We start from the raw sequence: 24,362 nt of genomic DNA on the forward strand, positions 1-24,362 counted from the left end.
AGTTTTTCTTCTGTTAGCCATCATTAAAATAGCGGCCAACCAGTACAGCTTTCTTTTCTTGAACAGGAAGTAGTTTAATATCAGAATCTAAACACTTTTCTTCTTCCTTGTCTTAGGCTACCTTTATTTTTGGTGTTGACTGTGCTGGACTTTGTGATCAAGCGTATAACTAACACAAAATGGCAGTATTGGTAAGTTGTCTTTTGTTTTGTTTTGTTTTTCGATTGACTAATTGACTAATTTACCCTTTGTAATCCAGTTTAAGGTATATTTGTTTTTGCTGATCAAAAACACAGATTGCCAAAGGAAGGTCTGTGGCAGAAAAAAAAGGAAAACAAAATAATTAGCTTTGCAATAAAAGCATTTTTTTAGTGCACAGTCTACATCAGTATTCAAATTGGTATTTTGTTTCATGTCATTGGCTAAATTTTACAAGATGATCAGTATTTTTTTGTTCACCTGTTATTGGTGATCTCAGCTGATATTTTTACTTGTTTATGCTTTTTGATGTCTTAAAGTCATGATATACTTTTAAGTAATTAAAATTTGGCGGCGTTATATTCTTTTTCCAGAACTCCCAATGTGGTCAACTCACTTTGAAACGTCATCTATGCGCTTTGTTTTTTGTGATCCTACTCCTTCTGACAGATATAAGGACAGGTAACATCTACACAAACGTTATCAGCTAAAGTAAATACTTTACACAAAATATATCCTTCTTGGAGGTCTGTGTATATTTTATAATTTGTTAGGTGTACAAAAATATAAATGAAACTGAGCAGTCAAGCTTAAGCTGCAGATAATCTAAGAACATTAGATAAACATGACTGTGAGATACAAACTTTGTCCTGTCCTTTCAGGTCAGTCTCAGACAGTAACATCATCTCAAACAATAATCACAGTAGTTGGTGAGGATGTCATCTTACCATGCTACCTTGACTCTGCGTCAGACGCTGTTTCTAAGATTCTGGAGTGGGGGAGACCTGACCTGGATCCCAGATTTGTCCATGTGTGGTTTGAGGGTCAAGACCATCTGGTTAATCAAAACCCATCTTACAAAGGAAGGACATCACTGTCCACTGAGAAACTGAAGCAGGGAGACCTTTCACTGAAACTCACTAGAGTCAAACACTCTGATAATGGCAGATATAGATGCTTTTTTCCCTCGGAGCACAAAGAATCTATCATTGAACTTCTTGTTGGTAAGTGGACATTTTTCAGTACACTGTGAGATACAAATTGATGACAAATTAAAGGAAAAACTTTAACACACAGTAAAGTGATCCTTGTGCATTCCAGTCTGTGAAACATTGACTGTCACTGTTCATATGAAGCTGTTTTATATGTGATCACCTTTATTAAGTGATTACACATTTCTATGCTGAGACAAAAATGAACACCTATGGAAGATTTTTTACCATTGAGTTAGACAGGGATCTCCACAACCATCATCAAAACACCAAATGACAGTATGTGTTATTTAGTGTAATAACTGAAGGTGTTTATTCCTCTAGTTTACGTCAGTGGAGTTCAGATGGTGCTTGGTGGCCCAACTCCTTGCTCATTTTTCTTTTATCACACCCCAGTATCGCTACCCTTTATCAACTACACTGGAACATGTTTTGTTTTCGTCTCCAGTAACAGCTGAAGTAAAAAAAAAGCCTGCTGGAGGTAAACTATTGGCAGGAGTAAATTATTGGAACATCACATGGCTGTTCTCACGTTGTGGTTGAGTTACCAAGTATGTTACAATTAGAGGAAGTGAAGTATTGGTCAGCTTTGAAAAAAGCAGTCAAAGTTTTTTCCACACTGATTAAGACGTGTTTTACTGCTGATATCATTAATCAAATACACTGTTCTGTGAATGCATGAACACGTCTCATCTTTGCCATCCTCAGGTTCACTTTCCTTACCTACAGTAGCAGAAGTCAACATAAACAGGAGTGCAGTCGCTTTACAGTGTGAGTCTGCAGGCTGGTATCCGGAGCCTGAGTTGCTGTGGATGGACAGTGATGGAAACAGCCACTCTGCTGGACCTACAGAGATCCTCAGAGGTCCTGATGACCTCTATACTGTCAGCAGCAGAGTGACTGTGGAGAAGAGACACAGAAATACTGTCAACTGTATAGTCCAACAAAGGGATATCAACCAGAGCAGAGAGACACAGATGCATGTTTCAGGTAATGTTTTCTTCTGAAATTTGCAAAGAAATTAAATGCAAATCTAAATTCATTTAAAATTTGATATAAGAAACAATACTGGATAATTGATATAATGATAAATTCAAACTGTTACAAACTGACTTTGTCTGTATGGGGCATGAGAGGTGTAATACAAGGGCAATAGCACAAGCTGTTTATAAGCTCAGACTACAAACAATAAAGTGTGTGTCAAAATTTATTTAGCGGTTTTTAAAAATTCTTACAGTTTTACATGATTAAATTATGTAGGAGTGGAAAAGGAAGCAAATTAATCTCCAGGGTCTCCAAGGCCAAAACAACAAACAAAAACTCCAAGGTTCACATAAAAAAGAAATGGCAGAGAACCCCTACCAAACGTCCACTAACTTCTAAATACCATGACTAAATCGTAAATTTGGCTTCCAAAGCACAAATCAAAGAAAGCAAGAACAGCACTAATGTTTTCCAGGACTCAGTAGCCAAAAGACAAAGAGAGTAACACACTTGCTGCTGGGGGGATTATGCTGCTCCACAAGTGATCTTGATGCTGCTCAGCTGTGTCAATCAGGTGTAGAAACCTGGAACAGAGAGCGAGGGAGAGAGCAACTGTCTTGCAGGAAGAGGCCAAAAGGTCAGTGGATGTAACACAAACCAATCCAATATCTGACAGTTGATGAAGTTACTTCATAATTGATGTTTGGCATTAAAGAAAACCACCCAGTGAGGCTGAGTATTTCTGAACTGAAGAGGGACGAGTTTTCCAGTCTGTGAAACATTGACTGGCTGTGATTTCTAGACCATCTGGTAGCAGTGCCTTAAAAATTGTCTAGATTTTGAAGAGAAAATCATTTTTGTGGTCTGAAACAACTCTGAAAACCATTTTCAGTCAACACAGTTCATTTCTGCATCGAAATAACATCTGAGCTCATTAAACATATATTGAAGAGAAGTGGGAAACTGTACTGCTGTTTTCAGCACACAGTCCAAAGTAATGTAAAGTGATGTATGTGGTAGCTTGGACATCTGTGAAAGCCAGCCAGTCGGTACATAATGATACATACTGGTTTTGGAGTAACATCAGCTGCCGTCTTTGTCAGGGAAGGTCCTTCATGTTTCAACAGGTTCTCTTTGTGGTATTTCTTTTAAAGTATAGTCTCTAAGTGTCTCATAAAATGATTATCTGTTTTATTTACAATTTGAATGCATGTCTGAGCATTATTGGAAGTTATTATGAATTTAATTATCTTGTCTTTTTAATTTTAGGTGATTGTGTTGCAGTTCCACCTTCTTCTGCCCTCCGTGTCAGTATTATTTTGGCAGTTTTTCTCATTTGTACTTGTACAACAATTGTTGTTCTGTGGATATGGAGACAAAACAAAATCAAAGGTAATCATATTGGTCTATCTGCTAGGTGTCACCAAATCTGTACTAACTCAAGTTTCTAACAACTAAAATCACCTTGATTAACAACTTAATCAAGGTGTGTGTACCATTGTTCATCAGACAACTTTTACATAACTAACTCTGTACTTATGCAGAGAAAAAGAGGCAAACTGAGGATGAAGCTGAGGAGAAAGAGAAAGAACAGCTGTTGGCAGAAAACAAGAAGTCTGAAGAACTACAGCAGAAAGAGGAAGAGCTGAAAGACCTGGAGGAGCTGGTTAATATACTGATTGAACAGGAAAACGAACTGAAGAAAGTAAAAAATGAACTCAAACAACAAAGGGATATGGTGGATGGTGAGGTGGAGGATATTGAAAACAAGCTTCAGTCAGTGGATAAGAACACAGAAAGTGACAGAGCAAAGGGATACATGGATCTGAAAGAAATAATAACAGAAAGCAAAAACAAATTACTAAAGAAAAAAGTAGCAAATTCAGAGCTGCAAGCAAACATTGAAAACCGTCTGCTTAGAACGCAGCACATACATGATAAAATGACCCAAAGAAAACCGGAAGTGGAGAAACAACTGGCAGAGTTACAGAAACAGAAAGATGAGATTAAGAAGACACTTAATTTAGAGCAAAATCAGGAAACTTTAAACATTTAGAAAAATTCTCAAACCTCATGTAGAGAGGTTTGAAAAGTACTTCTTGTATCTGCTGATGGTACATACCGCCAGCCTGTCCTTCCATGATGGCTCATCTCATCCCCTTGTTTCTCAGGTGTCTGCTACCTGAGGTATTCACTAAGCACATCATCTGTTGTGGCCATCTTCCTGATGTACTCATGGATGTTTGTTGTCTCATCCTGGACCGTGGTTCTGCCACTCATTAATGCACCTTTCTTTGGTTTAGCATACAGACTCAGGGTGATGGATTTGGGGTGAATCAGAATTAGAATAAGAATAGTTTATTAATCCTTAATTAGACTATGTGCGTCCTCCTCCAAGATAATAAGAACTGTAACAGACTGAAATTAAATAATACAATATTTAACAAAGAAATAGCTCTAATATATACAAATATACAGATTATAAATATCCAGAATATTACAAGGATTAAATATGTATGGTTTTACTCTAAACTGTAAAGTGTAACTGTAACCCCATGGATGGTAAAGAGCTTCCTTGTCTTGATGTCAGTGGCTTTTATCTCTGCCTTTGGCCAGCTTATTATCCCACCAGAGTACCTGATCACAGGTGAGATACAGTGTGTAGGTGTTGATTGCCTGGATCTTGTTCTTCATATTCAGCTGACTCTTCAGGTCTTACCTGACTCTCTGCAGGTATTTCACTGTTACAGCTTTCCTGGCAGCCTCTGAGGTTCCCATGTGTATGGGCTCAAATTGTGGTCATAAATATTTTGTACTTGTAAATCAGAATGTGTAGTTGTGAGTTTTGTAACCTTCAAATGAAAATATATGAAAATATAATGTTTTTGCATCTATAAATTTTAATTTATGTGTGTAAAAAAGATTTGTGTTTGTAAAACATATTTACACAAGTTAGATATTTTTTTTTGGTAAGGTCTGCTTACATATACAGAGCAAAAAAACTATGTGTAAAACTCACGTTTCACGGCTGCGTGTAAGTTTCAACTTACAAGTACGAATTTTTACCCGATTTTTCGTCTTTTCTTCAATTTAAACTCCAGTTTAAATTTATAAAGTAATTTCCACCTCATGTTCTGTCAAATATTTACATCGTCTCCAAGATCCAACTGTGATAAACATTGTTCAGTCAGTGTGATTGATAATAATAGGACAAATGATCATCGATCAGTGTGTAATATGCAGTCCTGTGTAATATAAATATATACATACACACACATACAAACACACACACATATCCCCAACTAGCCATCCTCTCTGAGACTGATTCAAGACTTATGTTATTATTGGGTGATATTATTGGTTATTATTGGGTGACAGCATCTCAAAATACTATCACCCTCAACATCTTCTCAGATTCATTTCATGCAAAAACAGAGCAAAGTAAAAATCTGTGTCGTTTTAACCCAGTGTTAAGTTAGTCTTTTGATATTATGTGATATTCAGTTACATCTATTGGTTGTTTTGTTAGAACGTGCCCTACAATAATTGCAAGTATTACAATGTCACTGATTTACGCCTGTTTCACGACAGTCAACTGGGGAGTAAACTCTGGTGGGAGGGGCTGTAAACTCACATGGCCTGTGGCAGTGGCAGAGTAAGCTTGTGTGAGCCAGCCATGATATCTGTACAAGCAGTAGCCTTAAGATATTCACTATTCATTCTCCTGCTAGTGGTGGAGGAGAGTTTTCTAATGGGGAAGAGGCCCTGCTGTCCTCCCGTCTTAATGGTGCTACTGAGAGATTAGAGGCGGCTACATATTCTTCTGGAACATCGAGTTTTGGACCCAAGTAATCACAGACACGTTTCACAATTTATTCAGGGTCTGACAGCAGTTCACCATCTGTGTCCAATATCTAATACAAATTTCTGGATTGGAGCATGTATGTTCTTGAGAACTGACCGTGTCCTCCCCACACCAGGGGAAACCATAGGGTCCTGATGCATCGGAGATTTAAAAAAAACACACTCCTGTGAAGAGGAGGCCAAACTCATCTGCCAAGACAGCGGCGTTTGCAAGAGACTTAACTTTTTGTTCATTTAAATAAAATACCACATGCTCTAGCAAGCATTTCTTAAAACCCCCCAAAAGCACTAGATACCTCAGCTGTCCAAAATCTTTGACTTGCTAGCCTGACACCATTTATCAAAAAGCAACCGTTTCTCACGTGCAAACTTCATATATATCTGGTTGTCCCTTTTCCCACAATGTAAGAATTTCTCTTGGTACGCTTCAGGCACCAATTCAAAAGCAAGCAATACTGTAGCCCTAACCACGTCATAATCCAAGCTTTGGTCCACTAAGAGGCTAGCACACACCTCCTGAGCTTTACACACAAGCCTAAACTGCAGCAGCAAGGCCCAAACCTCCTTCGGCCAGTTCAAAGCCTCATTACATCCTCAGCCAATGGTACGGCTCCACCTGGAACTTACATAGGTACAAACAAAAAGAATGAATAACGCCACCCTCAGGTGTGAGGAGCACAAACAGCACACAACATCATGACATGGGCAGTTATTCTTTGTTAAACTAATATATTGGTTACATCTTCTGAACTGCTTGAGTCAGATAATGGGTCTTGTTTATCTTTGGTTACTTGATATTCTAAAGAATGATACAGACCTCGACACAGGCTACATTTGGACACCCACCATTTACACATGCCTCAGGGCTTCAGTGTCAGACGCAACATCATCACCCCCACCCATTGTCTGACTGGTTGACCTAGCAACGTGCAGCAATAACCCCGACTGTATCATCTGTGATCAGAGAGCTGTAAAATACAATTGTATATCAAAGGCTGTGATTTTATGATAGTTGGAGCAGTTCCTTGTACCAAAGATCACACAGACGGTCAAAGTTCACACTTCCACTTTTCAAGCTCAGCACAGCCGAAGATCCTGTGTAGCATTTTGAACGTAGGTGCAAACTCACTCAGAGAAACAACTGGTAAGTGTATAAAGTTACATAAATATGATTCTATTTTAATCTTAACTGTACTTTTGTTGTAGTTCTAATTTGATAAACGTAAATTTAAAACTAGTTCTCTTGATTTATACTGTTGTTCGAGTATTTGTTCACTGAGCTTTCATTAAATTGTGTTTCTTCTGTTAGCCATTGTAAAAACAACACTCTCAACCAGTGTTTTTTCTTAATTGGGCAGCAGTTCGGATCTCTTTTTACTTGCTTGTCTTAATCTGCCTTTACTTTTTGCTGTTAATGTATCACCAGTGCTGGACTTTGTGATCAAGTGTATAATTATCACAAGACACCACACTCACACACAGCAAGAAAAAAAGACCAAATGAAAAGGGGGAAAAAAGATTGCACCAAGGGGAAGATCTGTGGTTGCAACATATTTTCCCACAAACCTCAAATAGGAATGGAAATAACACTGTTGGGAAATGTTGCAATTAAGATAATTAGTGTTTCCCTGCTGATTTTAAATTGCATTTGGCACTAACAACAGAATAAAAGGCCTAGAGCTGTAACCCCAAAAAAGCAATTAAAAGTGGAGCCGTAAGACAAGAAAAACCTGTGCATCTATGTGCCATTGTATAGCTACAATACCATGATAACATATTAGCTAGATACTGGATACTAAGGGTCTTATGATACAACATTTGCTGCCAACTGAGGATATTGCACGGAATATCACACATTGAGCAGTTTTGGGGGTTTTTTCGAGACCTGCTCCCGTTCGATCCTATCACTAAGTTATGTGGAATGATCTGTTTTATGTTGTAAATTGTTGCTGACTTAAGAGAAGTAATTAGCAAATTCAAATTTTTTTAAACAAGTAATCTCACAGACCTTATTTTACGTTTTATTGTTTTACTACTCATTTCAGTGCGGTACTTATTTATATTTACGCACTTACAGTAGTAACCAGAATAGCACAAATACATTTGACTAATTTGACTGTTGATTGTATTTTAGGGGAGCTGTCTCTACTGATATAATATGGTCTGATATCTAGGAAGTGTATGCACAATTTAAATTATGATAATTCACTGAATTTTTAACTGATCTTTGACAGAATGCTTACTACTGAATATACAAACTTGATATCACAGTAATTTAATATTTAAGGTCAACTCACTCTGTGCAATCAGGTTTGAAGTATGTTCTTCTTCCATGGTTCTTTTCTTTCTATTTCCAGAGAACCAGGATGTTTCCCCAGTATGGCCAGCTCATCTTGAAACCTCAGTTATGTTGTTTGTTTTTTCACCATGCTGTGATTCTGCTCCTTCTGATAGATATTAAGACAGGTAACTTCTACACAAACCTCAACTAATTTGAATACTTTAAACTCAATATAAAGTTCAACGAGGTTTGAAGATATTTCATAATTTTGCACATATACATCAGCACAATAGAAATAAAATGAAACAATCAAGAGTCAGCTGCAAAGAATCCACAAACATCAATGTGACTGTAAGATATAAACTTTGTCCTGTGCTTTTCAGGTCAGTCTGAGACAGTAACACCATCACAAACAATAATCACATTAGTTGGTGAGGATGTCATCTTACCATGCCACCTAGAACCTCCATCAGACGCTGTTTCTGAGATTCTGGAGTGGGGGAGACCTGACTTGGATCCCAGATTTGTCCATGTGTGGTACGAGGGCCAAAACCATCTGGTTAATCAAAACCCATCTTACAAAGGAAGGACATCACTGTCCACTGAGAAACTGAAGCAGGGAGACCTTTCACTGAAACTCTCTAGAGTCAAACACTCTGATAATGGCAGATATAGATGCTTTTTTCCCTCAGAGCACAAAGAATTTATCATTGAACTTCTTGTTGGTAAGTGGACATTTTTCATTACACTGTGAGATACAAATTGATGACAAATTAAAGGAAAAACTTTAACACACAGTAAAGTGATCCTTATAAATATGTCTCTTTATATGCCGTGGGGAGCATTTGGCTGTATAGTTACATGAAACTGTTGCAGTTAATATAAAGCTGTTTTAAGTAATCAACTTTATCCAGTCCAATCTTTGCTGGTTTTTTCCATTATTTTATCACACACCAGTCACTTTGTCCTTTACCAACTACAATGGTGCATGTATTGTTTGATTTTTGCATTATATGGCAGGAAATAAGAAAGTTGATCCTATGCAGGTTTTGAATATTTTTGAAAATAATTTATCTTAGTTTTCCATCTTCATCCTAATAGAGCTTTGTACACTATGACCTTGTGTGAAACTGGCAATAGCACCATGGCAGTTTCTTGAACTGTGACATTTTCTAGCAACAGTTCAACCTTTATTTTCCAGCTGGAAATAAACAATTTGCAGAAGTAAATTATTGTTAGAACATATAACTCTGCACAGTACGCTTGGAGGGAACCTTTATCCAAACTGATTAAAACATTTTTATTGCTGATATAATTGACCAGAAACACTGTGCTCTGTAAAAACACATTCTTCTCTTTGGCATCCTCAGGCTCTCTTTCATTACCAACAATATCAGGAATCAACATAAACACCAGCAGGGTGGTGTTACAGTGTGAGTCTGCAGGCTGGTATCCAGAGCCTGAGCTGCTGTGGTTGGACGGTGAGGGAAACCTCCTCTCTGCTGGACCTGCAGAGACCCTCAGAGGTCCTGATGACCTCTATACTGTCAGCAGCAGAGTGACTGTGGAGAAGAGACACAGAAACAGCTTCACATGCAGAGTTCAGCAAAGGGATATGAAACAGAGCAGAGAGACACACATACATGTTTCAGGTAAATTGTATTTCTTTTAATCTTTAGAAATATAAATAAAAACAAAATTAGATTTTTTAAAAATGCTATAGTTAATTGATTGCACTAAAAAGATCATTATCAAATCTTGAAACTGAAAAAAGATGTTTCCAAATGGACACAAGCGACAATATTTAAAAATCTCTATAATTTAAAAAGAACCCAGTGGAACATCTGACAGTGGATGTTTGGACATAATTGTTTGTTTTTTAAATACCAAAATACCTCCCTATGGAAGGGGTGTCTTTTTGTTTTGTTTTGTTTTTTCCACTCTGTGATCTGAAGACCCTATGTTATGTGTACCAGTTCAAGGATGACCCCAATCCAGAATGCTGAAGGCAGGAATCAAACTCGAACAGGTGCAGGGAAATCTGAAGAATATATAAAGTCCAAAACCAGAGAGTGGGTTAGGGAATACAGAACAAGAGAGCTCTGGGTAGGCCTGGAAGCACGGGGAATACAAAGCCTGGGAACCCACAGCTAGCACGACACAACATTGAACAGATGGAGACAGACTGAACACTACAGACATACGGAGGTAGAGGGATGTGAAAATAACAACACAGAATACAGCAGTTATCAAAATAAAACTAAATATAGCTAAATGTGCAGACAAACATACAAAGACAAGACTGGATGAACAGAACGGGAGCACAAAAAAGAATTTACTAAAGAAGCCCAAGGCTCTCCAAAATTTAACTTAACATGAAATAACAAAACCATACAGAAATTATATAATTATATAATGCATCAGGCAATAAACAAGACATGCATTACACGTAGGAAACTAGGAAAACCATCACTGCATTAAAAATTGTTGTTAATCTGTAGTGAAAAGGATCAAGAAAAAAACACTTTTCTAGTCTATTTAAGCACTCAGAGCTCCTTTTACTACTAGGCTCATTCACCCAAACACACTTTCATACAAACAATTTTTTAAGATGCAACAAAGCACTTTGTTTCACACTTGCACACACGCTCACACTCCTAATGGGTGGAGGCAAAAAGGACACTTTGACATGTAGACTGGAGTAGCCAGGGACTGAGCAACCAACATTGTGATTGGTAGACGACCCTCCTAAGTCTCAGTTGCCCCAATTTGTATGTTCATTAAGAATATGACAAATATATATTTTAATTTCAAATCTACAGGAAACCATCTCCTCTGATTCCATACACTTATACAATTGCTTCTGACATCATTTTTATTAACTCAGATATGAAAGACAAGAAATGTTTTTTCTCTTATTTGATTTTTTAGACATTATTTATAGAGTCCCAGAATTTTGGGGAAACAGATTTTTGTATAAATGTAATTCCGTTGTCTTTTTCATTTCAGGTGATTGTGTTGCAGTTCCACATTTTCCTGCTGACCGTGTCAGCATTATCTTAGCAATTTGTTTCATATTAACTGCAGCAGCTATTTCTGTGTGGAAATGGAAACAAAACAGATCTAAAGGTATCTAACTCTGGTAACTCTTAACAATTTAATGTGAATAAGCATTAGTGACCTTTACAGTGTACCTACTGTATCATGATAGATTCATTTAAAAAGCCCCTGATCCTAGATGCATGGCCCAGAATCTATAGCAATGAAATGTCAAAAAAATCTGTTTTGTTGAAGGGTAATTTCTAATATTCTTTATTTAATGTCCATAATCGTTCTTCAAACCATATTAGAAATGTTTTAATTAAATTATGTGGCACATTTTTTTTCAGCCAATTTCAACAAAATAACTATTTATGCATTTACACAGAAAGAAAGAGGCAGAAAGTAGAAGAGCTGCGCGTGGCAGAAAGCAAGAAGTCTGAAGAATTACAGAAGAAAGATGAAGAACTGAAAGACTTGGCGGAGCTGATTAATATACTGATGAAACAACAGATTGACCTGAAAGAAGTGAAAGATAAACTCGGAGATCAAAGCAATACATTTGCATCTGAGGTGGAGAACCTGGGCACGCAGTTTCTGGAAGTGGATAAGATCACAGAAAAGGACAGAGCAAAGGGATACATGGATCTGAAAAGCATTATAACTAAAAGCAAACACAAATTACCACAGCAAGGAGCAGCATATGGAGAGATGGAAACAAACATTGAAAAACATCTGATTAGCATGCAGCAAGCATGTAATAAAATGAGAAACATAAAAACAATAGCAGAGAAACAGAAGGAAAACATAATTTTGCAACTGTCAGAGATACAGAAACATAAAGAAACTATTCATAAGAAATCAAATTTAGAGTCAAACCAGGAAACCTTAAACATTTAAATACAACAACTACTTAAAAAAACAACTCAGGTGCTAAAACAAACACACACACATATTATAGATGTACTGTATATTAACCTAACAATATTTTTTTATTTGAGTAGAGTTAAATAAGATGAATGCAACTTTAGATGTGGGGTTTTTCAAATACATGAAGGGAAAGTTTGAGCTTTCTTTTTTTTCAGCTTGTTTGATTAAATCTCTAGCAAGAGCCATTTGCTCTTTTGGTGAAAAGGCTTAACTGAATAAAAAAAACGAATATCTTTTTGCATTTTTCTGATGACATTTTCTGAAGGCAGTTATTTATTTATTTATTTAAAAACTGTGCTGTAATAGAGAAGAAATCAAAGTTATCCTCTTGTCCAGATAAGATCTCATTTATTTCTGTGCTGCAGTTCAGCCATTCAGTCATGACTCGACACATAATGCACATCACATTACATCAAAAGGTTCTTCAAAAAATAAAACTATACATTTCATAAACACAACAAATAAAGTTACATACTATAAAGTATTCTGGCAACCGTCAGTGCTACCTCTGGGCCTTCTTGTTTATAAACGAGTAAGCTGCTGATAAAATGAAGAATAGCCTGTATCCCTTTATTGGGTGAGAAAATCATGACATATAATTTTCTTAGGTCAGATGGAAAAGATATCTGATCCTTAAATGGCTGAATGGGCCTAACAGAGCATGATACAGATGTATAACATGCTTATAAAATACGATGTAATGCAGCAGATGAACTTATCACAAAATATATAAAGCATATAAACAGCAATATGAAACAAACACATAGATAAAGCAAAAATATTTCATGTTTAACTGAAGAAACATAAAACTGAAGTTAATATGCTTGACGTTTATTTTCAGGGATATTTTGGTGCGAGTGCTTACACACTTTAACTTTTTAAATGTATACCTTTTCACTGCCCAGTGCTACTTTATTTATTTAACCATTGCTAATTATTTTAAACTTTTCTAACAGCCTTCATCAAGAAAGAGCAGTCTGTGTCTTCACCTCCGCTCTTCTATCTCTGGGCTGGCACTTCTTCCTCCTCCTCTTCCTCACACTGTTGAATTTGTCCTGGTGTATCATCAAGAGTAGAAAAACCTTGTGTCTGGGCACCTCTCGCCTTGATGGATTTCTCAGTCTCTCTTGACTCTGGACACACAATCCTAAGGCAAAGTAAACCAACCATGGCACTTAACAAAAAATAGCAAAAGTTACAGTGGTCCTGAGAGGCCAAAAGGAGTGCAACTTAAGAAAACACCATCAAATTAAAAACACCACAAAACACAACAGAAATCGAAAAAAGATTACAAAGAAAGAAAACAAAGAAAGAAAACAAATAGAAAAATGCAGCAAAAGCTAAAAGAATAAACAAATCAGTCACTAACTTGACAAAGCTGATGCGGAAGTGTGGTGGTGGATAATTGTTTTGCAAAAATGGCTGAATGCTCAAACAGCATGACGAAGAGTAATGTCAGGGTTCCTGGGTTGTGACCCAGTGTTTTCAGTTCATTCATGTTCACTGTTTATTTTCCACATGTTCTACTTCCTATGTGTCAGATTATGTTCAGCTGTGTTCTCATCGTCAGTCAGTCCGTCAAATAGAACTCACGTTCTACTTGCTTTAAAAGCCTCTACTTTAGAATGCACACTGTTCATGCTGTCTGAACACTGGCAGAAAGCTGTGGAGGACAGGAGGGCCATGATGCTCAGCTGAATATCACTTTTACGGTCCTCCACAAACATCAGGATCATTTACACTAATGATAATGTTAGTTCAGTTATTTTGCTGCCTAATCTGGTTATATCGGTGGTGCTAAAAGGACGTTTTTTATAAGGAGAAACAAGCAGAAAAATAGTAGTTTATTCGGATTAAACCTGTGTTCTAATCCTGCATCTTAGCACACATGTGATTTCCATGTGTAAAAACTGCAAGTGTCCAGAGTCAAGACAGACTGAGAAATCCACTGCTGCATGATGTTATCTTATAGATATATTTCTCTTTTACTTTTATTATAAAAAGAAGTGTTATTTTTATTTATTGCATCTAGAGGGCAGGTGACCTCTAAAGGGCCTCTAAATTGGAACTCTAAATTGCATTCTATATATATTCTAATGTCTTAAGCCACAGTTATATCTGTCACATTGCATGTCTACTTCAGGTTAAGCGAACATCCAACGGTTATATTCACAATAACCACAGTATCTACCAGCATATAAAGTAAAACTGTATTGTGGTATAACTGCTAAACTATAATAAACCACTACCTTAAAAAACAAAAATTGAAGCTCTAATAGGAAGGCAAAAATAAGTTTGAAATGTTGAAACATTTTAAGAATAGTAATTCTAAATGTTTGTTGCTTTTCAAGGTTTCTTTTTTGTTTGTTTTAGTCTTGATATGTCATAAATTCATGAATATATCTGACAAATATGCTGTTTTCTATATTCCATTGTATAAACTGAATCTGAAAATGTATTTTTATTATGTTTCTAATTAATACATGTACATGTCTTCTAAATGTATAATTAATAGATCCACATAATACAGGTACAAATAAAGAGACACATGGGCTAAAAAATAAGTTTATACAGGACAGTGTATTACATGCCCAATATAAGAAAACTGGCCATAGAAGTTACAAAAAGTTATGCAACTGCTCTTCCAGAAGTCACATGTATTGTAACTGAAGTCAACGAGTCAAACATAAATGCAGCTGCCAGTATAATATATGAAGATAACACCTAATAACACCTATAGCAATTAACATAATAAAAATGGCTCTTTGCTGTAGTTAAATAGCACTTAAAGTTGACCTTTGCAAATTGGGTTTACTATAATATTCACTTATTATTTATTGGACTCTGTTAAGTGCATGCCCTGCCTTTTGTATGCAACAGATTTTAAAATTAAAAACAAATGCTAAATAATTATCGAATACCTTTTAACTAAAACACACATGTTTTGATACGGTGGAATTTTAGATAAACTTAATCTTTAATCACTTCTTTCCTATTTCTTTTTTTTTTTCCATGTCAGACATCTGCCAGTAAACATGTTCAACTCAAACTCATCTGTATTGAGAGCTGAGTTGTAAGTGTTGTAAGATACACGTAGCTCTTACTTCTAAGCTGGTGGCTTAAGAGCAACCAATCTTGAATAGATGAAAGTAAATGCTAAAGCAACATGAAAAGCATGAAAATCAGAAATCTATTCAACCATCACTTGGATGGATCATTTCAGAGTGGTTTAGAAGCGCATCATAGTGCAGAATCAGCACTTTTAATCATGTTCAGTGATCTTTTATTAATTGTAGATTCCTACTTCAAAGGTGATCTTGACCCTCTGAAAAACACATTTGGTATTAAGCGTGGTTTTTGACAATATCTTTACATTTAAGAAAGAAAATGCTGATGTCAGAGCTAGTTTTTACCCACTGAGGCTCTTAGGATAAAACATAAAATCGATTGTAATATTTTATTTGTTTCAGTCATTAAATTGCTTCTGGTTGTACCAAGAAGTTAAAGAAGAGAGGAATTTGTATCTTTGTTCTAGCTTCCCGTAAACTTTGGAACAGCCTGGCCTCCTATTAGGACCTCACCAACACTCAGTAACACTTTTCAAAACCTGTTTCAACACTAATTTTCATGCCTTGGCATTCAATCTAGACTGAGCCTTCACATTTCTTTTTAGTTTTTTCTTGTGGTTATGTGTATTGTGTTGTTATTATTGCTTTCATGATATAGTTTAACAGTATTTTGGTCAGTATTGTTTTTTTTGTGCTTATAAATGAACTGACTTGACTTGGCACTGGATATTTTAATTTAATGTAATTTGTTTTATTCATTGTCAATTCATAACAATCATCATCTGGAGGAGCTTTCTTACTAATTCCACTTCCCCAGCAAGTGGGGCACACCCTGAATAGGTTCGTGTCTATTTCAACACTAATATAATGCTCTTTGTGTCCCATTGTCAGTCAACAATCAAGCAAATCAAAAATATAAATATATGTCAAATACAGAACACTATAAATTATGATATTATGATTATCATCATATTTTAAGATATATATTTTCTATAAGTTATAGAAAAATATATAGTTTTCCTATATGGTTTTCCTAAATAAAGTAACAATAATAATAATAATAATAATAATAATAATAAAATGTAAAATGAGTACCTCATTTCTTTTTCTGTTTTGTCTCATTGTTGTAGGTATCCATTTGTAGATGAGTTACCTGAACATTTTCATACACTGAAACAGATAAAAAAAAGTTTTGAAATAAGTAGTATGTGGTGACAGAAAGATAACTTACTCATTAGTCTATTTGAAAGACATTCTCACATAAAAACACTCACTCTTGGTGATACTGTGTTACAGCTTCCTAATTTTACAATTAGTTCACTGAGACTCAAAACTTCGCAGGAGAGATGAGTGTAAGATTAATAAAATAAACATAAACACTCTTACAATACTCACCAAAAAGACTCAAAAACAACACAAACTTCCACAAATCTACTACAAACTGGACCTTGGAACAATATGCTTATTCGCCTCAGTCACATGGTCACTGAACACATCTACATTATGCTATATTTGCAAATTTTACACCTTGCACATGTCTTTGGCTTGTCTTCTCTACTAAAACCTGACCATAACCTGAACCTGGTATTCAATACCTACTGCACAATCATCTCACTTTACTGCAATTGCACATGACCACTTTTTATTGTTTGGGTTTCCACCGGCGTGGAATTACCAAAAATAGAGAGGGCATAGCCTAATATATGAAACAAGAAAATACCGCCATGTAATCCCTTTATTTCAACAAAGTAACTGTATTCTGAATACCACCTTTTTAAACTGAATAGATTTACTCATATTTTGTATTTTAAATACGTAACGTAATGTATTCCCCAACACTGTCTATTTTTTATATTCTCATAAATGCAAAATGGGGGGTTTGTGGTGAAACGGCATTTTGGTACGCTGTATACTGTGTATGTTGTTGTATTGACAATAAAGACCTTGAATCTTGAATTTATAAACTACTCACCTGTTACTGACATGACAGCGTAAGAGCTTGCTACTAGGTGGAACAAAATAAAATAAAAAGAAGAACAATAAATAAAAAGTTAAAGAACAAACAGGTAATCTTACATTAATAAACATCCATTTAATAATTCCAAAAATTATTTCTCTTTCTGCCTTGTTTTGCTACTGAACATATTAATCTATTGTTATTATAAGTGCTTTACTGCACATCCAAACTGAGCAAAAGACTTCTTCTGATATCTACCTCGATGAACATCATATGAATTAAATTGTATTATTTAATTTTCTGTTCACCTTAAATTATTGGCACAATAAATAAGTAAATGCACAAATATAGAAAGAAAGAAACCTGTGTGTTTCTGGCAGTAATGTAGTCCAGCCACTATTATCACATCCACAGCCAAAATGATCAACATAGCAGGCAATATGATGGAGAGTCCAGTGGACCTGGATGGAGAGCTCTTCTGTTCAGTCTCTTGATCATCTTGAGGTATTGTCTCCTGAGGTGTGGGAGCAACATGTGCTGCTAACACAATAAATATACAATATTGTATTTTGTTAATTTTTGTTAAGTATTTCAAGATGATGAAATGGATAACAATCTAATCTATATTCCCTTGACGTGAGTGAAGACAGTGTTAGTTTCTCACTAGATCAACTAAATCAATAACTCAAAAGAAACTGCAATGACCTTTTGCACAGTCATGGTCAGCAGACGATTCATTCTAATAATTCTGGAGATAGGATTGTGACGCTGAAAAACTTGTTCATGCATTTATTACTTCTATGCTGGAGTAATTCATTATTATCAAGATGTCCTTAAAAAATCCTCATTAGAGCGTTTCCCTCTCGGACTAAAGGCTTACTTGTTGTTCCTAGAGTATTTAAAAGTAGAACAGGAGGGAGAGCCTTCAGTTTTCAGTCCCCTATTTTGTGGAACCAACTTCCAGTTTAGGTTGGGGAGACAGCCTCTCTACTTTTAAGATTAGACTTAAGATTTGGGCTGGATCAGTTGCTCCTGAATCCACCTTTATTTACACTACAATAGGTCTACACTACTGGGGGATTCCCATGATGCATTGAGTATTTCTTCTTTACTCACCTTTTCCACCCTCTATGTGCTAAATACACCTTTCTTCGAGTTAACTAATGTAACCAGGACAATGTTATCTAACTTATGTTAAAAAAATAATAATAATGATGAAATATTATCTCCACTTACTCAATCATAATCTATGCTAAATCTGAACATTATATAGTAGGACATGAAAGAGTGAAAATTATAATTATGGTTGAAGGCTGATGTTGATGTTGCACAAAGCAACACTGTGCCTTACAAAACTAGAGCTTTACAAACCCCAAAGTGTGGCTTTATTCTTGAATAAAATTCAGTTCAAGCATTTCCTTAGTATGCCTGATATTTTATATTCTTACATGCAAGCAGAGACTGCAGAGACCTGTTTTAAAACTTTAATTTTCTTCTAGCACCACTACACAAAGTTTAGAATATAGCAAAGAGACTATTGCGTGTATATTTGTGCATTGCATTTGCTCAAATGCAGAACTGTATAGTTTATTTGAAAATATTATGCATCCATTGTGCTAAAAAAATGTCATAGCTCACCTGTCACAGCCATCCAACTCTCTGGTGATTTCCCTTGAGATTCAGAAAAGCTGCACTTGTACAGTCCTTCATTAGACTTGGAAACATGGGGAATGGTTATCTTTCCTGCATATCCAGTTTCCAAGTAGTGACCGTCCTTGTAAAAATCAGGTGGAAGACTGGAAGGCATTCCTTTTTTTCTACAGCCCAAAGTGACAAAATCTCCCTCCATAAAAGGAAAAGCGGGAATCTCCAGGATCACATCTCCTCCTCAAAAAACAAGAAGATTTATAATAAAAATGAATACATTGACATCCCCCCTGACTAAAGTTAAGATGGCTGTAAAAACACATTTAACTCAAGTCCATCTTGATTTTTGAGTCTTAGTAGCATGTTGAAATTTTGGAAAAATGTGAAGTTAGTGGTTAGTAAACATACCAGTGATGGTGATGCTGACAGTCATGCTTTTCTCTCCATCTTCATTTTCACACCAGTATTCTCCACCGTGTGACTTAAAGGCAGGTTTAATGTACAAGAATTTTTTTGATGTTTCCCACTGAGTAGAATTTAAGCCAAGCTTTTTGATCACTCTCCATTCTGCTGGGCCATGAAACCCCGAGCAGTTTAATGAGATGGAGTCATATTCAAAGAACTGCAGTCTATTTGGATGAACATGAAGATAAGCTCCTTCTGCTGCACACACACAAAAATAAGTAAATGGATAAAATTAAATAAAAAAATGACTAGATGAAGAGATTGATATCTACTCTTCAAAAAAGTGAATTTAATAGGGACCACCCACTTGCAAGTACAGTACAATAAAAGTACAATATACTTTTTTTTCCAAATCATTTTCTTAGGAAATAGAAAGATAAGCCATGTCTAGTATTTGTAATTGTTATATACACTAACCGGTCACTTTATTAGGGACATATGTTCAACTGCTCTTTAACAAAATGGCTAATCAGTCAAATCAACAATTAGAATAGAAAACAAAATGATCTGAGAGACTTTGAATGTGGCATGGTGCCAAATGGGTTGTTGTGAGTCACAGATTTATCATAGATAGACATTTTTTTCAAGCACCCCTTGATTTCATGATAACACCCTTAAAGTAACAATACAAATAGTATAATAGCAATTTATGTTGGTATTGTTTTTCTGACCGCTACATTTTCCCAGCTTGAAGGGAGTAAAGGTTGGAATGAAAATCGGGTTTAATGTGCAGTGTCATGATGGCACTCACACCGAGGCATCACTGATTCAACAACAGGTTTGTCATTACATTCAACCAGGCACAAGCAAAGTGTACCTAATAAAGTGACCAGTAAGTGTATTCTTACAGACATTTGTCTCTGTTAACAAAAGTTTGTCTTACATTCTTTAGCATACATACAATATTTCTGGTCTTGAGCTATAAGCAGCAACAGCATTTTCACCACTGTAGAGACAAAAAAATGACACATTACAGATGTCTTTATATGTAAGACATGGAAATCTCAACAGCAAAAAATACTAATACTACTGCTGCTAATAATAATAGCAATAATACTAGTCTGGTTTTTATATACTTTTAGTTCAGTGTCCAGCTGACAGCGATCAGCAGAAGCAATTTAAAGTTACCAAATGATCTGGTTTCTTTAAGGCAACAGAATTAACACTTACATCATATAAAAATCTTATTAATCACTCAGTTTAAATTCACATGCACTGTGCTTTATAAATAAATGTGACTTCTGAAAAAAGCATTAACAAACCGCTTAATAGACACACACATCCATGGATTTTATTTGAATGTTGATTCAGATGCAAATGAGGATCAGTACTCACTCAGTTTGATGCAGAGCTCCATATTGTACCTCACATGGGCCTCACTATTTAACTGAATACAAGTAAAACGTGACAGGGTAGTACTTCCCTTTTTCTGTGCAGCATAGAAGCCACAGCTACGTGTGGGGGATTTTGTTTTTTGTCAACCTATCTCTTGAACTGTCAGAAGGAAGAGCCACTGTTACTGCACACAAGACATACAACAACAACAATCTTTATTTATAGAGCACATTTAAAAACCAGCGGTATACCAAAGTGCTTAACATTAGAGACAGAGAAGTAACATGAGTATTATAAGGCCTTAGCAAAGTATCAAATATGCTCACAGGTCAATACCACTAATACACAGGGATAATATAAAATGCATATTAAAATAAAAACATAATAAAAGCACAAGCCATAAAAAATATGTATAAGGAAAAATAGAGTAAGTCTAAGAGTCAGGTGCGAGCATTAACAAGCAGGAAAGGCGAGATTAAATAAATAGGTTTTTAACCGCGATTTAAAAGATTGAATGGAATCGGACATCCGGATCACAATAGGAAGGTTATTCCACAACTCTGGTTAGCCAGGGCAAACACCCGGTCACCTCTAGACTTCAGCTGAGATCTAAGCTGCACCAAGAGTAACTGAGTAGATGATCTTAATGCTCTGGCAGGAACATACGATTTAAGGAGTTCCTTAAGGTGGCTCGGTGCTGTGTTGTTGGTAATTTTAAACGTAAGCAGCAGTATTTTAAATTGGATGCGGTATTTTATGGGTAGCCAATGCAGGTCAGCTAGAACAGGAGTGATACAGGCAAACTTCCCAGTTCTGGTCAGAATGCGTGCTGCAGCATTTTGGACTGTCTGCAGTCTATGAAGGAGGGCAGAATGAAGACCAAAATAAAGTGAGTTGCAGTAATCCAGCCTTGAGGTCACAAAGGCGTGGATGAGCTTTTCCAGGTCCTTATGCAGAACATACTGCCTAGCCTTAGAGATGAGACGGAGTTGGTAGAAACTAGATCTAACTACAGCAGACACTTGTTTATCGAGTTTGAACGAGCTGTCAAGCAACACGCCCAGATTGCTAACAGTGTCAGAAAGGGAGCTGGTAAGGGAACCAAAGGCATCACGAAGTTAGCCACGAGGAATGTTGCTGCCAAATACCACGATTTCAGTTTTCTTATCATTTAGGATAAGAGAGTTTGCTAGGAGCCATTCTTTGACCTCGCGCATGCACTCCATAACGCGGCAAATCTCCGTTAACGAGCTACCGCGGATCGCCCCGTGCGTGGGGCTGGACACCGTCAACACGTTAACGAGCAAACTGTGCTAACGCACTAGTTCCCACCAATGTAATTGAGCATCGCGTGGCACATCTGATATACTGTTTCACTTTTTTCCATGACGCGCTTACCTTCAGGGTCATACGTCACATGAAAACCAAAATAGTTCCAAACGCCAGATCTGAATGAGGGTGGGGGAGGTTCAATTTCGGGTAGCGTTGAGGCAGTTGCCATGTTGCAACGAGCTTAACTTCTGTCTTGCTAGCTTGCGCTGCGCTCAGTGGATCTGCGCTCGACAGTGCAGGCTAGGCGGAGTAGTCGAACGCAGATCCACTGAGCTCTCAACACAGACAGCATCGTCAGAATAAAAGTTGATAAAATAAATTAAAAAATTTTGTATTGTTCGATACATATGCGTACCGAACCGAAAGCACTGTATTGAACAGCTCAATACCGATACATGTATTGTTGCACCCCTAATATATATATCTATAGATAGATAGATAGATAGATAGATAGATAGATAGATAGATAGATAGATAGATAGATAGATAGATAGATAGATGATGTTCCTGGGATCTGCCGGAGCCACACTCACTTATATATAACGTAGGGTTGGTTAGCATGGTGGCCTAGCCTAGGGACGCTTAGTGGTGATGATGTAGTAAGTAATGATGCGAAGAATCATGAACGAATGGTTCAACACTCGAGAATCACTTTTGAATCATTCATGAGTCAGTAACTCAACTCCAACTGACTCACTGACTCATCCCTCTTGCTGTTAGTTTCATTATTAGAAATATATCTAGCTTATAATTAAAATTGTGGAGAAAAACACAACATCCAGTATCTTAACAAAAACATTTCTGCTCTGAAATGGAAGAAAAAACCCTGAGTAGAATCTCACATCAAGACAATAGCTCCTCGGTTCACAGTAGCATCGCTCTGCTAACATGCTAACAACACATTTGAGCTACTCACCCCCTCCCTTCCTGTGCTGATTTGTAGGGTACGCGAATCACTCAGGACTCACTAACTCATTCCCTTCCCGTGCTGAATCATAGTGCGAAGGAATCACTCAGGACGCGCTCACCCCCTCCCTCCTGTGCTGAATCATTGCACGAATGAATCACTCACTCACTCACCCCCTCCCTCCTGGCTCACAGCTTCTTCTTCTTCTTGGTTGGCACCAATGTTAAGGCGCATTACCGCCCCCTGGCTCACAGCTCAGTGGACATTTAGATGAGAAAATATATATTTGACACATTTAAGGAAAATACTAATAAAATAAAAATAAACAAAATAAATGTTCCCTATAGAATTTTTTTTGCTCTTTTTTGTTCTATAAAATAGTTGTTTTCTTTTAGAATCACTCATCTTAGCAGTAGGATATACATGAAAAGAGAAACAAATTAAGTTTGAGTGAAAATGTACATTTTTTGGATTCTCTGGTCAACTGACTCAGTGACTCAAAACACCCGATTCACTTTGGTGAGTGACTCATTAAAACCTGATTCACTTCACTACTGGATACAGATGACTTGCTGAGGATTCAAGTATGGGTTTGACTATCTATCTATCTATCTATCTATCTATCTATCTATCTATCTATCTATCTATCTATATAGTTACAGTTAAAAGCTTATATACATGATCATGGGCATGAATGTATTGGTAATGTGGGTTTAAGGCTTTTAATCATAACAACTGGTCTTTTTTCAGGATGTATACAGCATAAGGCTGCAAGGGCTTTAAAAACATTTATATGGCTGATTTTTTATCTATGAGTGTAATTTCTGGTCTAGAGCTGAGTTTCCCACAGTGAAGGAGTCCCACCAAAAGCAGCAGCAGAGCCACCATCACAATAGTGAAAACAACCCTTAAGAGGAGGAGGAGATCACGAAAGTTGTCAGAAAAGAGATTAGTATCTCTGTGAAGCCCTGCAAAGAGACCAGAAATTTGCATATTAAGAAGAAACATTTGCAATTTTTCTTTTTGCATCGTCTTTCACACCATGGTGTCTCTTCTAACATCATGATACCCTAAATTAAAAAAAATATTTCTATCCCATTGTAAGATTACTTAAAAATATATATAAATAAAACCTTGCCATGCAAAATGCACTTTTTAAAAGAATCTAGTTATGTTGGTTAAATAATGGTACATAATAATATTGAATGATAAAGCGTGCTTTTCAGAATTCATGAGCATTTATCTCCGAATGTAGGTTTTGCTAATCCTTTAATTTAAAATACAACCAGCCTACGTGTTATTTTGAGCAATGCTTAGATGGCTGGACAGAACAGTGACACAGTTGACAAAACTGACAATGCTC

The 24,362-nt window shown here is 36.4% G+C and overlaps 3 protein-coding genes across 7 annotated transcripts in view; 2 read left to right on the forward strand and 1 right to left on the reverse strand.

The window, feature by feature from the left end:
* LOC143416678 (CD276 antigen homolog) overlaps positions 1–5,221 on the forward strand; it is a 56,034-nt gene extending 50,813 nt beyond the window's left edge. The window contains exons 2-5 of the mRNA XM_076882134.1: positions 861–1,202; positions 1,899–2,180; positions 3,444–3,566; positions 3,719–5,221. Of these exons, the coding sequence (XP_076738249.1) occupies positions 861–1,202; positions 1,899–2,180; positions 3,444–3,566; positions 3,719–4,230 (1,259 nt within the window). The 3' untranslated portion in view covers positions 4,231–5,221. The remainder of the gene's footprint in view (positions 1–860; positions 1,203–1,898; positions 2,181–3,443; positions 3,567–3,718) is intronic.
* A 1,878-nt stretch (positions 5,222–7,099) lies between these two features.
* On the forward strand, positions 7,100–13,336 carry LOC112431259 (butyrophilin-like protein 10). The gene is made up of 6 exons (XM_076882135.1): positions 7,100–7,182; positions 8,396–8,504; positions 8,703–9,044; positions 9,690–9,971; positions 11,747–12,013; positions 13,245–13,336. The coding sequence occupies exons 2-6, from the start codon at positions 8,405–8,407 to the stop codon at positions 13,334–13,336; spliced, it is 1,083 nt and encodes a 360-aa protein (XP_076738250.1). The 5' UTR covers positions 7,100–7,182; positions 8,396–8,404.
* On the reverse strand, positions 12,642–21,693 carry LOC105940513 (low affinity immunoglobulin gamma Fc region receptor II-like). Of its 5 annotated transcripts, none has more exons than XM_076882644.1 (8): positions 20,761–21,693; positions 20,327–20,371; positions 19,369–19,623; positions 18,952–19,200; positions 17,677–17,853; positions 17,329–17,361; positions 16,452–16,526; positions 12,642–13,435 (listed from the first exon to the last, which is right to left on the reverse strand). In XM_076882644.1, exons 1-7 carry the CDS (start codon positions 20,780–20,782, stop codon positions 16,453–16,455), a joined length of 855 nt encoding a protein of 284 aa, XP_076738759.1. In that variant the 5' UTR covers positions 20,783–21,693; the 3' UTR covers positions 12,642–13,435; position 16,452. The 5 variants fall into 5 exon arrangements, with proteins under 5 accessions (XP_076738759.1, XP_076738757.1, XP_076738756.1 ...); XM_076882642.1 differs by having other exon boundaries at positions 17,677–17,850; positions 20,309–20,371; XM_076882641.1 differs by having other exon boundaries at positions 17,329–17,358; positions 20,309–20,371.
* Positions 21,694–24,362: the final 2,669 nt, after the last annotated feature.

The sequence above is a fragment of the Maylandia zebra genome, linkage group LG3, assembly GCF_041146795.1.
Source record: "Maylandia zebra isolate NMK-2024a linkage group LG3, Mzebra_GT3a, whole genome shotgun sequence".
NCBI lineage: Eukaryota > Metazoa > Chordata > Actinopteri > Cichliformes > Cichlidae > Maylandia > Maylandia zebra.

What these genes read in the sequence shown, in the direction of transcription:
- LOC112431259 (XM_076882135.1), top strand. Translation starts at nt 8,405, where the DNA reads ATGTTTCCCCAGTATGGCCAGCTCATCTTGAAACCTCAGTTATGTTGT. An exon ending in TCTGATAGATATTAAGACAG is followed by an intron (nt 8,505 to 8,702) that starts GTAACTTCTACA and finishes TGTGCTTTTCAG; the next exon opens with GTCAGTCTGAGACAGTAACA. An exon ending in TATCATTGAACTTCTTGTTG is followed by an intron (nt 9,045 to 9,689) that starts GTAAGTGGACAT and finishes TGGCATCCTCAG; the next exon opens with GCTCTCTTTCATTACCAACA.
- LOC105940513 (XM_076882640.1), bottom strand. Translation starts at nt 20,782, where the DNA reads ATGGAGCTCTGCATCAAACTGA. An exon ending in TTGTATGTATGCTAAAGAAT is followed by an intron (nt 19,624 to 20,308) that starts GTAAGACAAACT and finishes GTGTGTGTGCAG; the next exon opens with CAGAAGGAGCTTATCTTCAT. An exon ending in TGTCAGCATCACCATCACTG is followed by an intron (nt 19,201 to 19,368) that starts GTATGTTTACTA and finishes TTGTTTTTTGAG; the next exon opens with GAGGAGATGTGATCCTGGAG.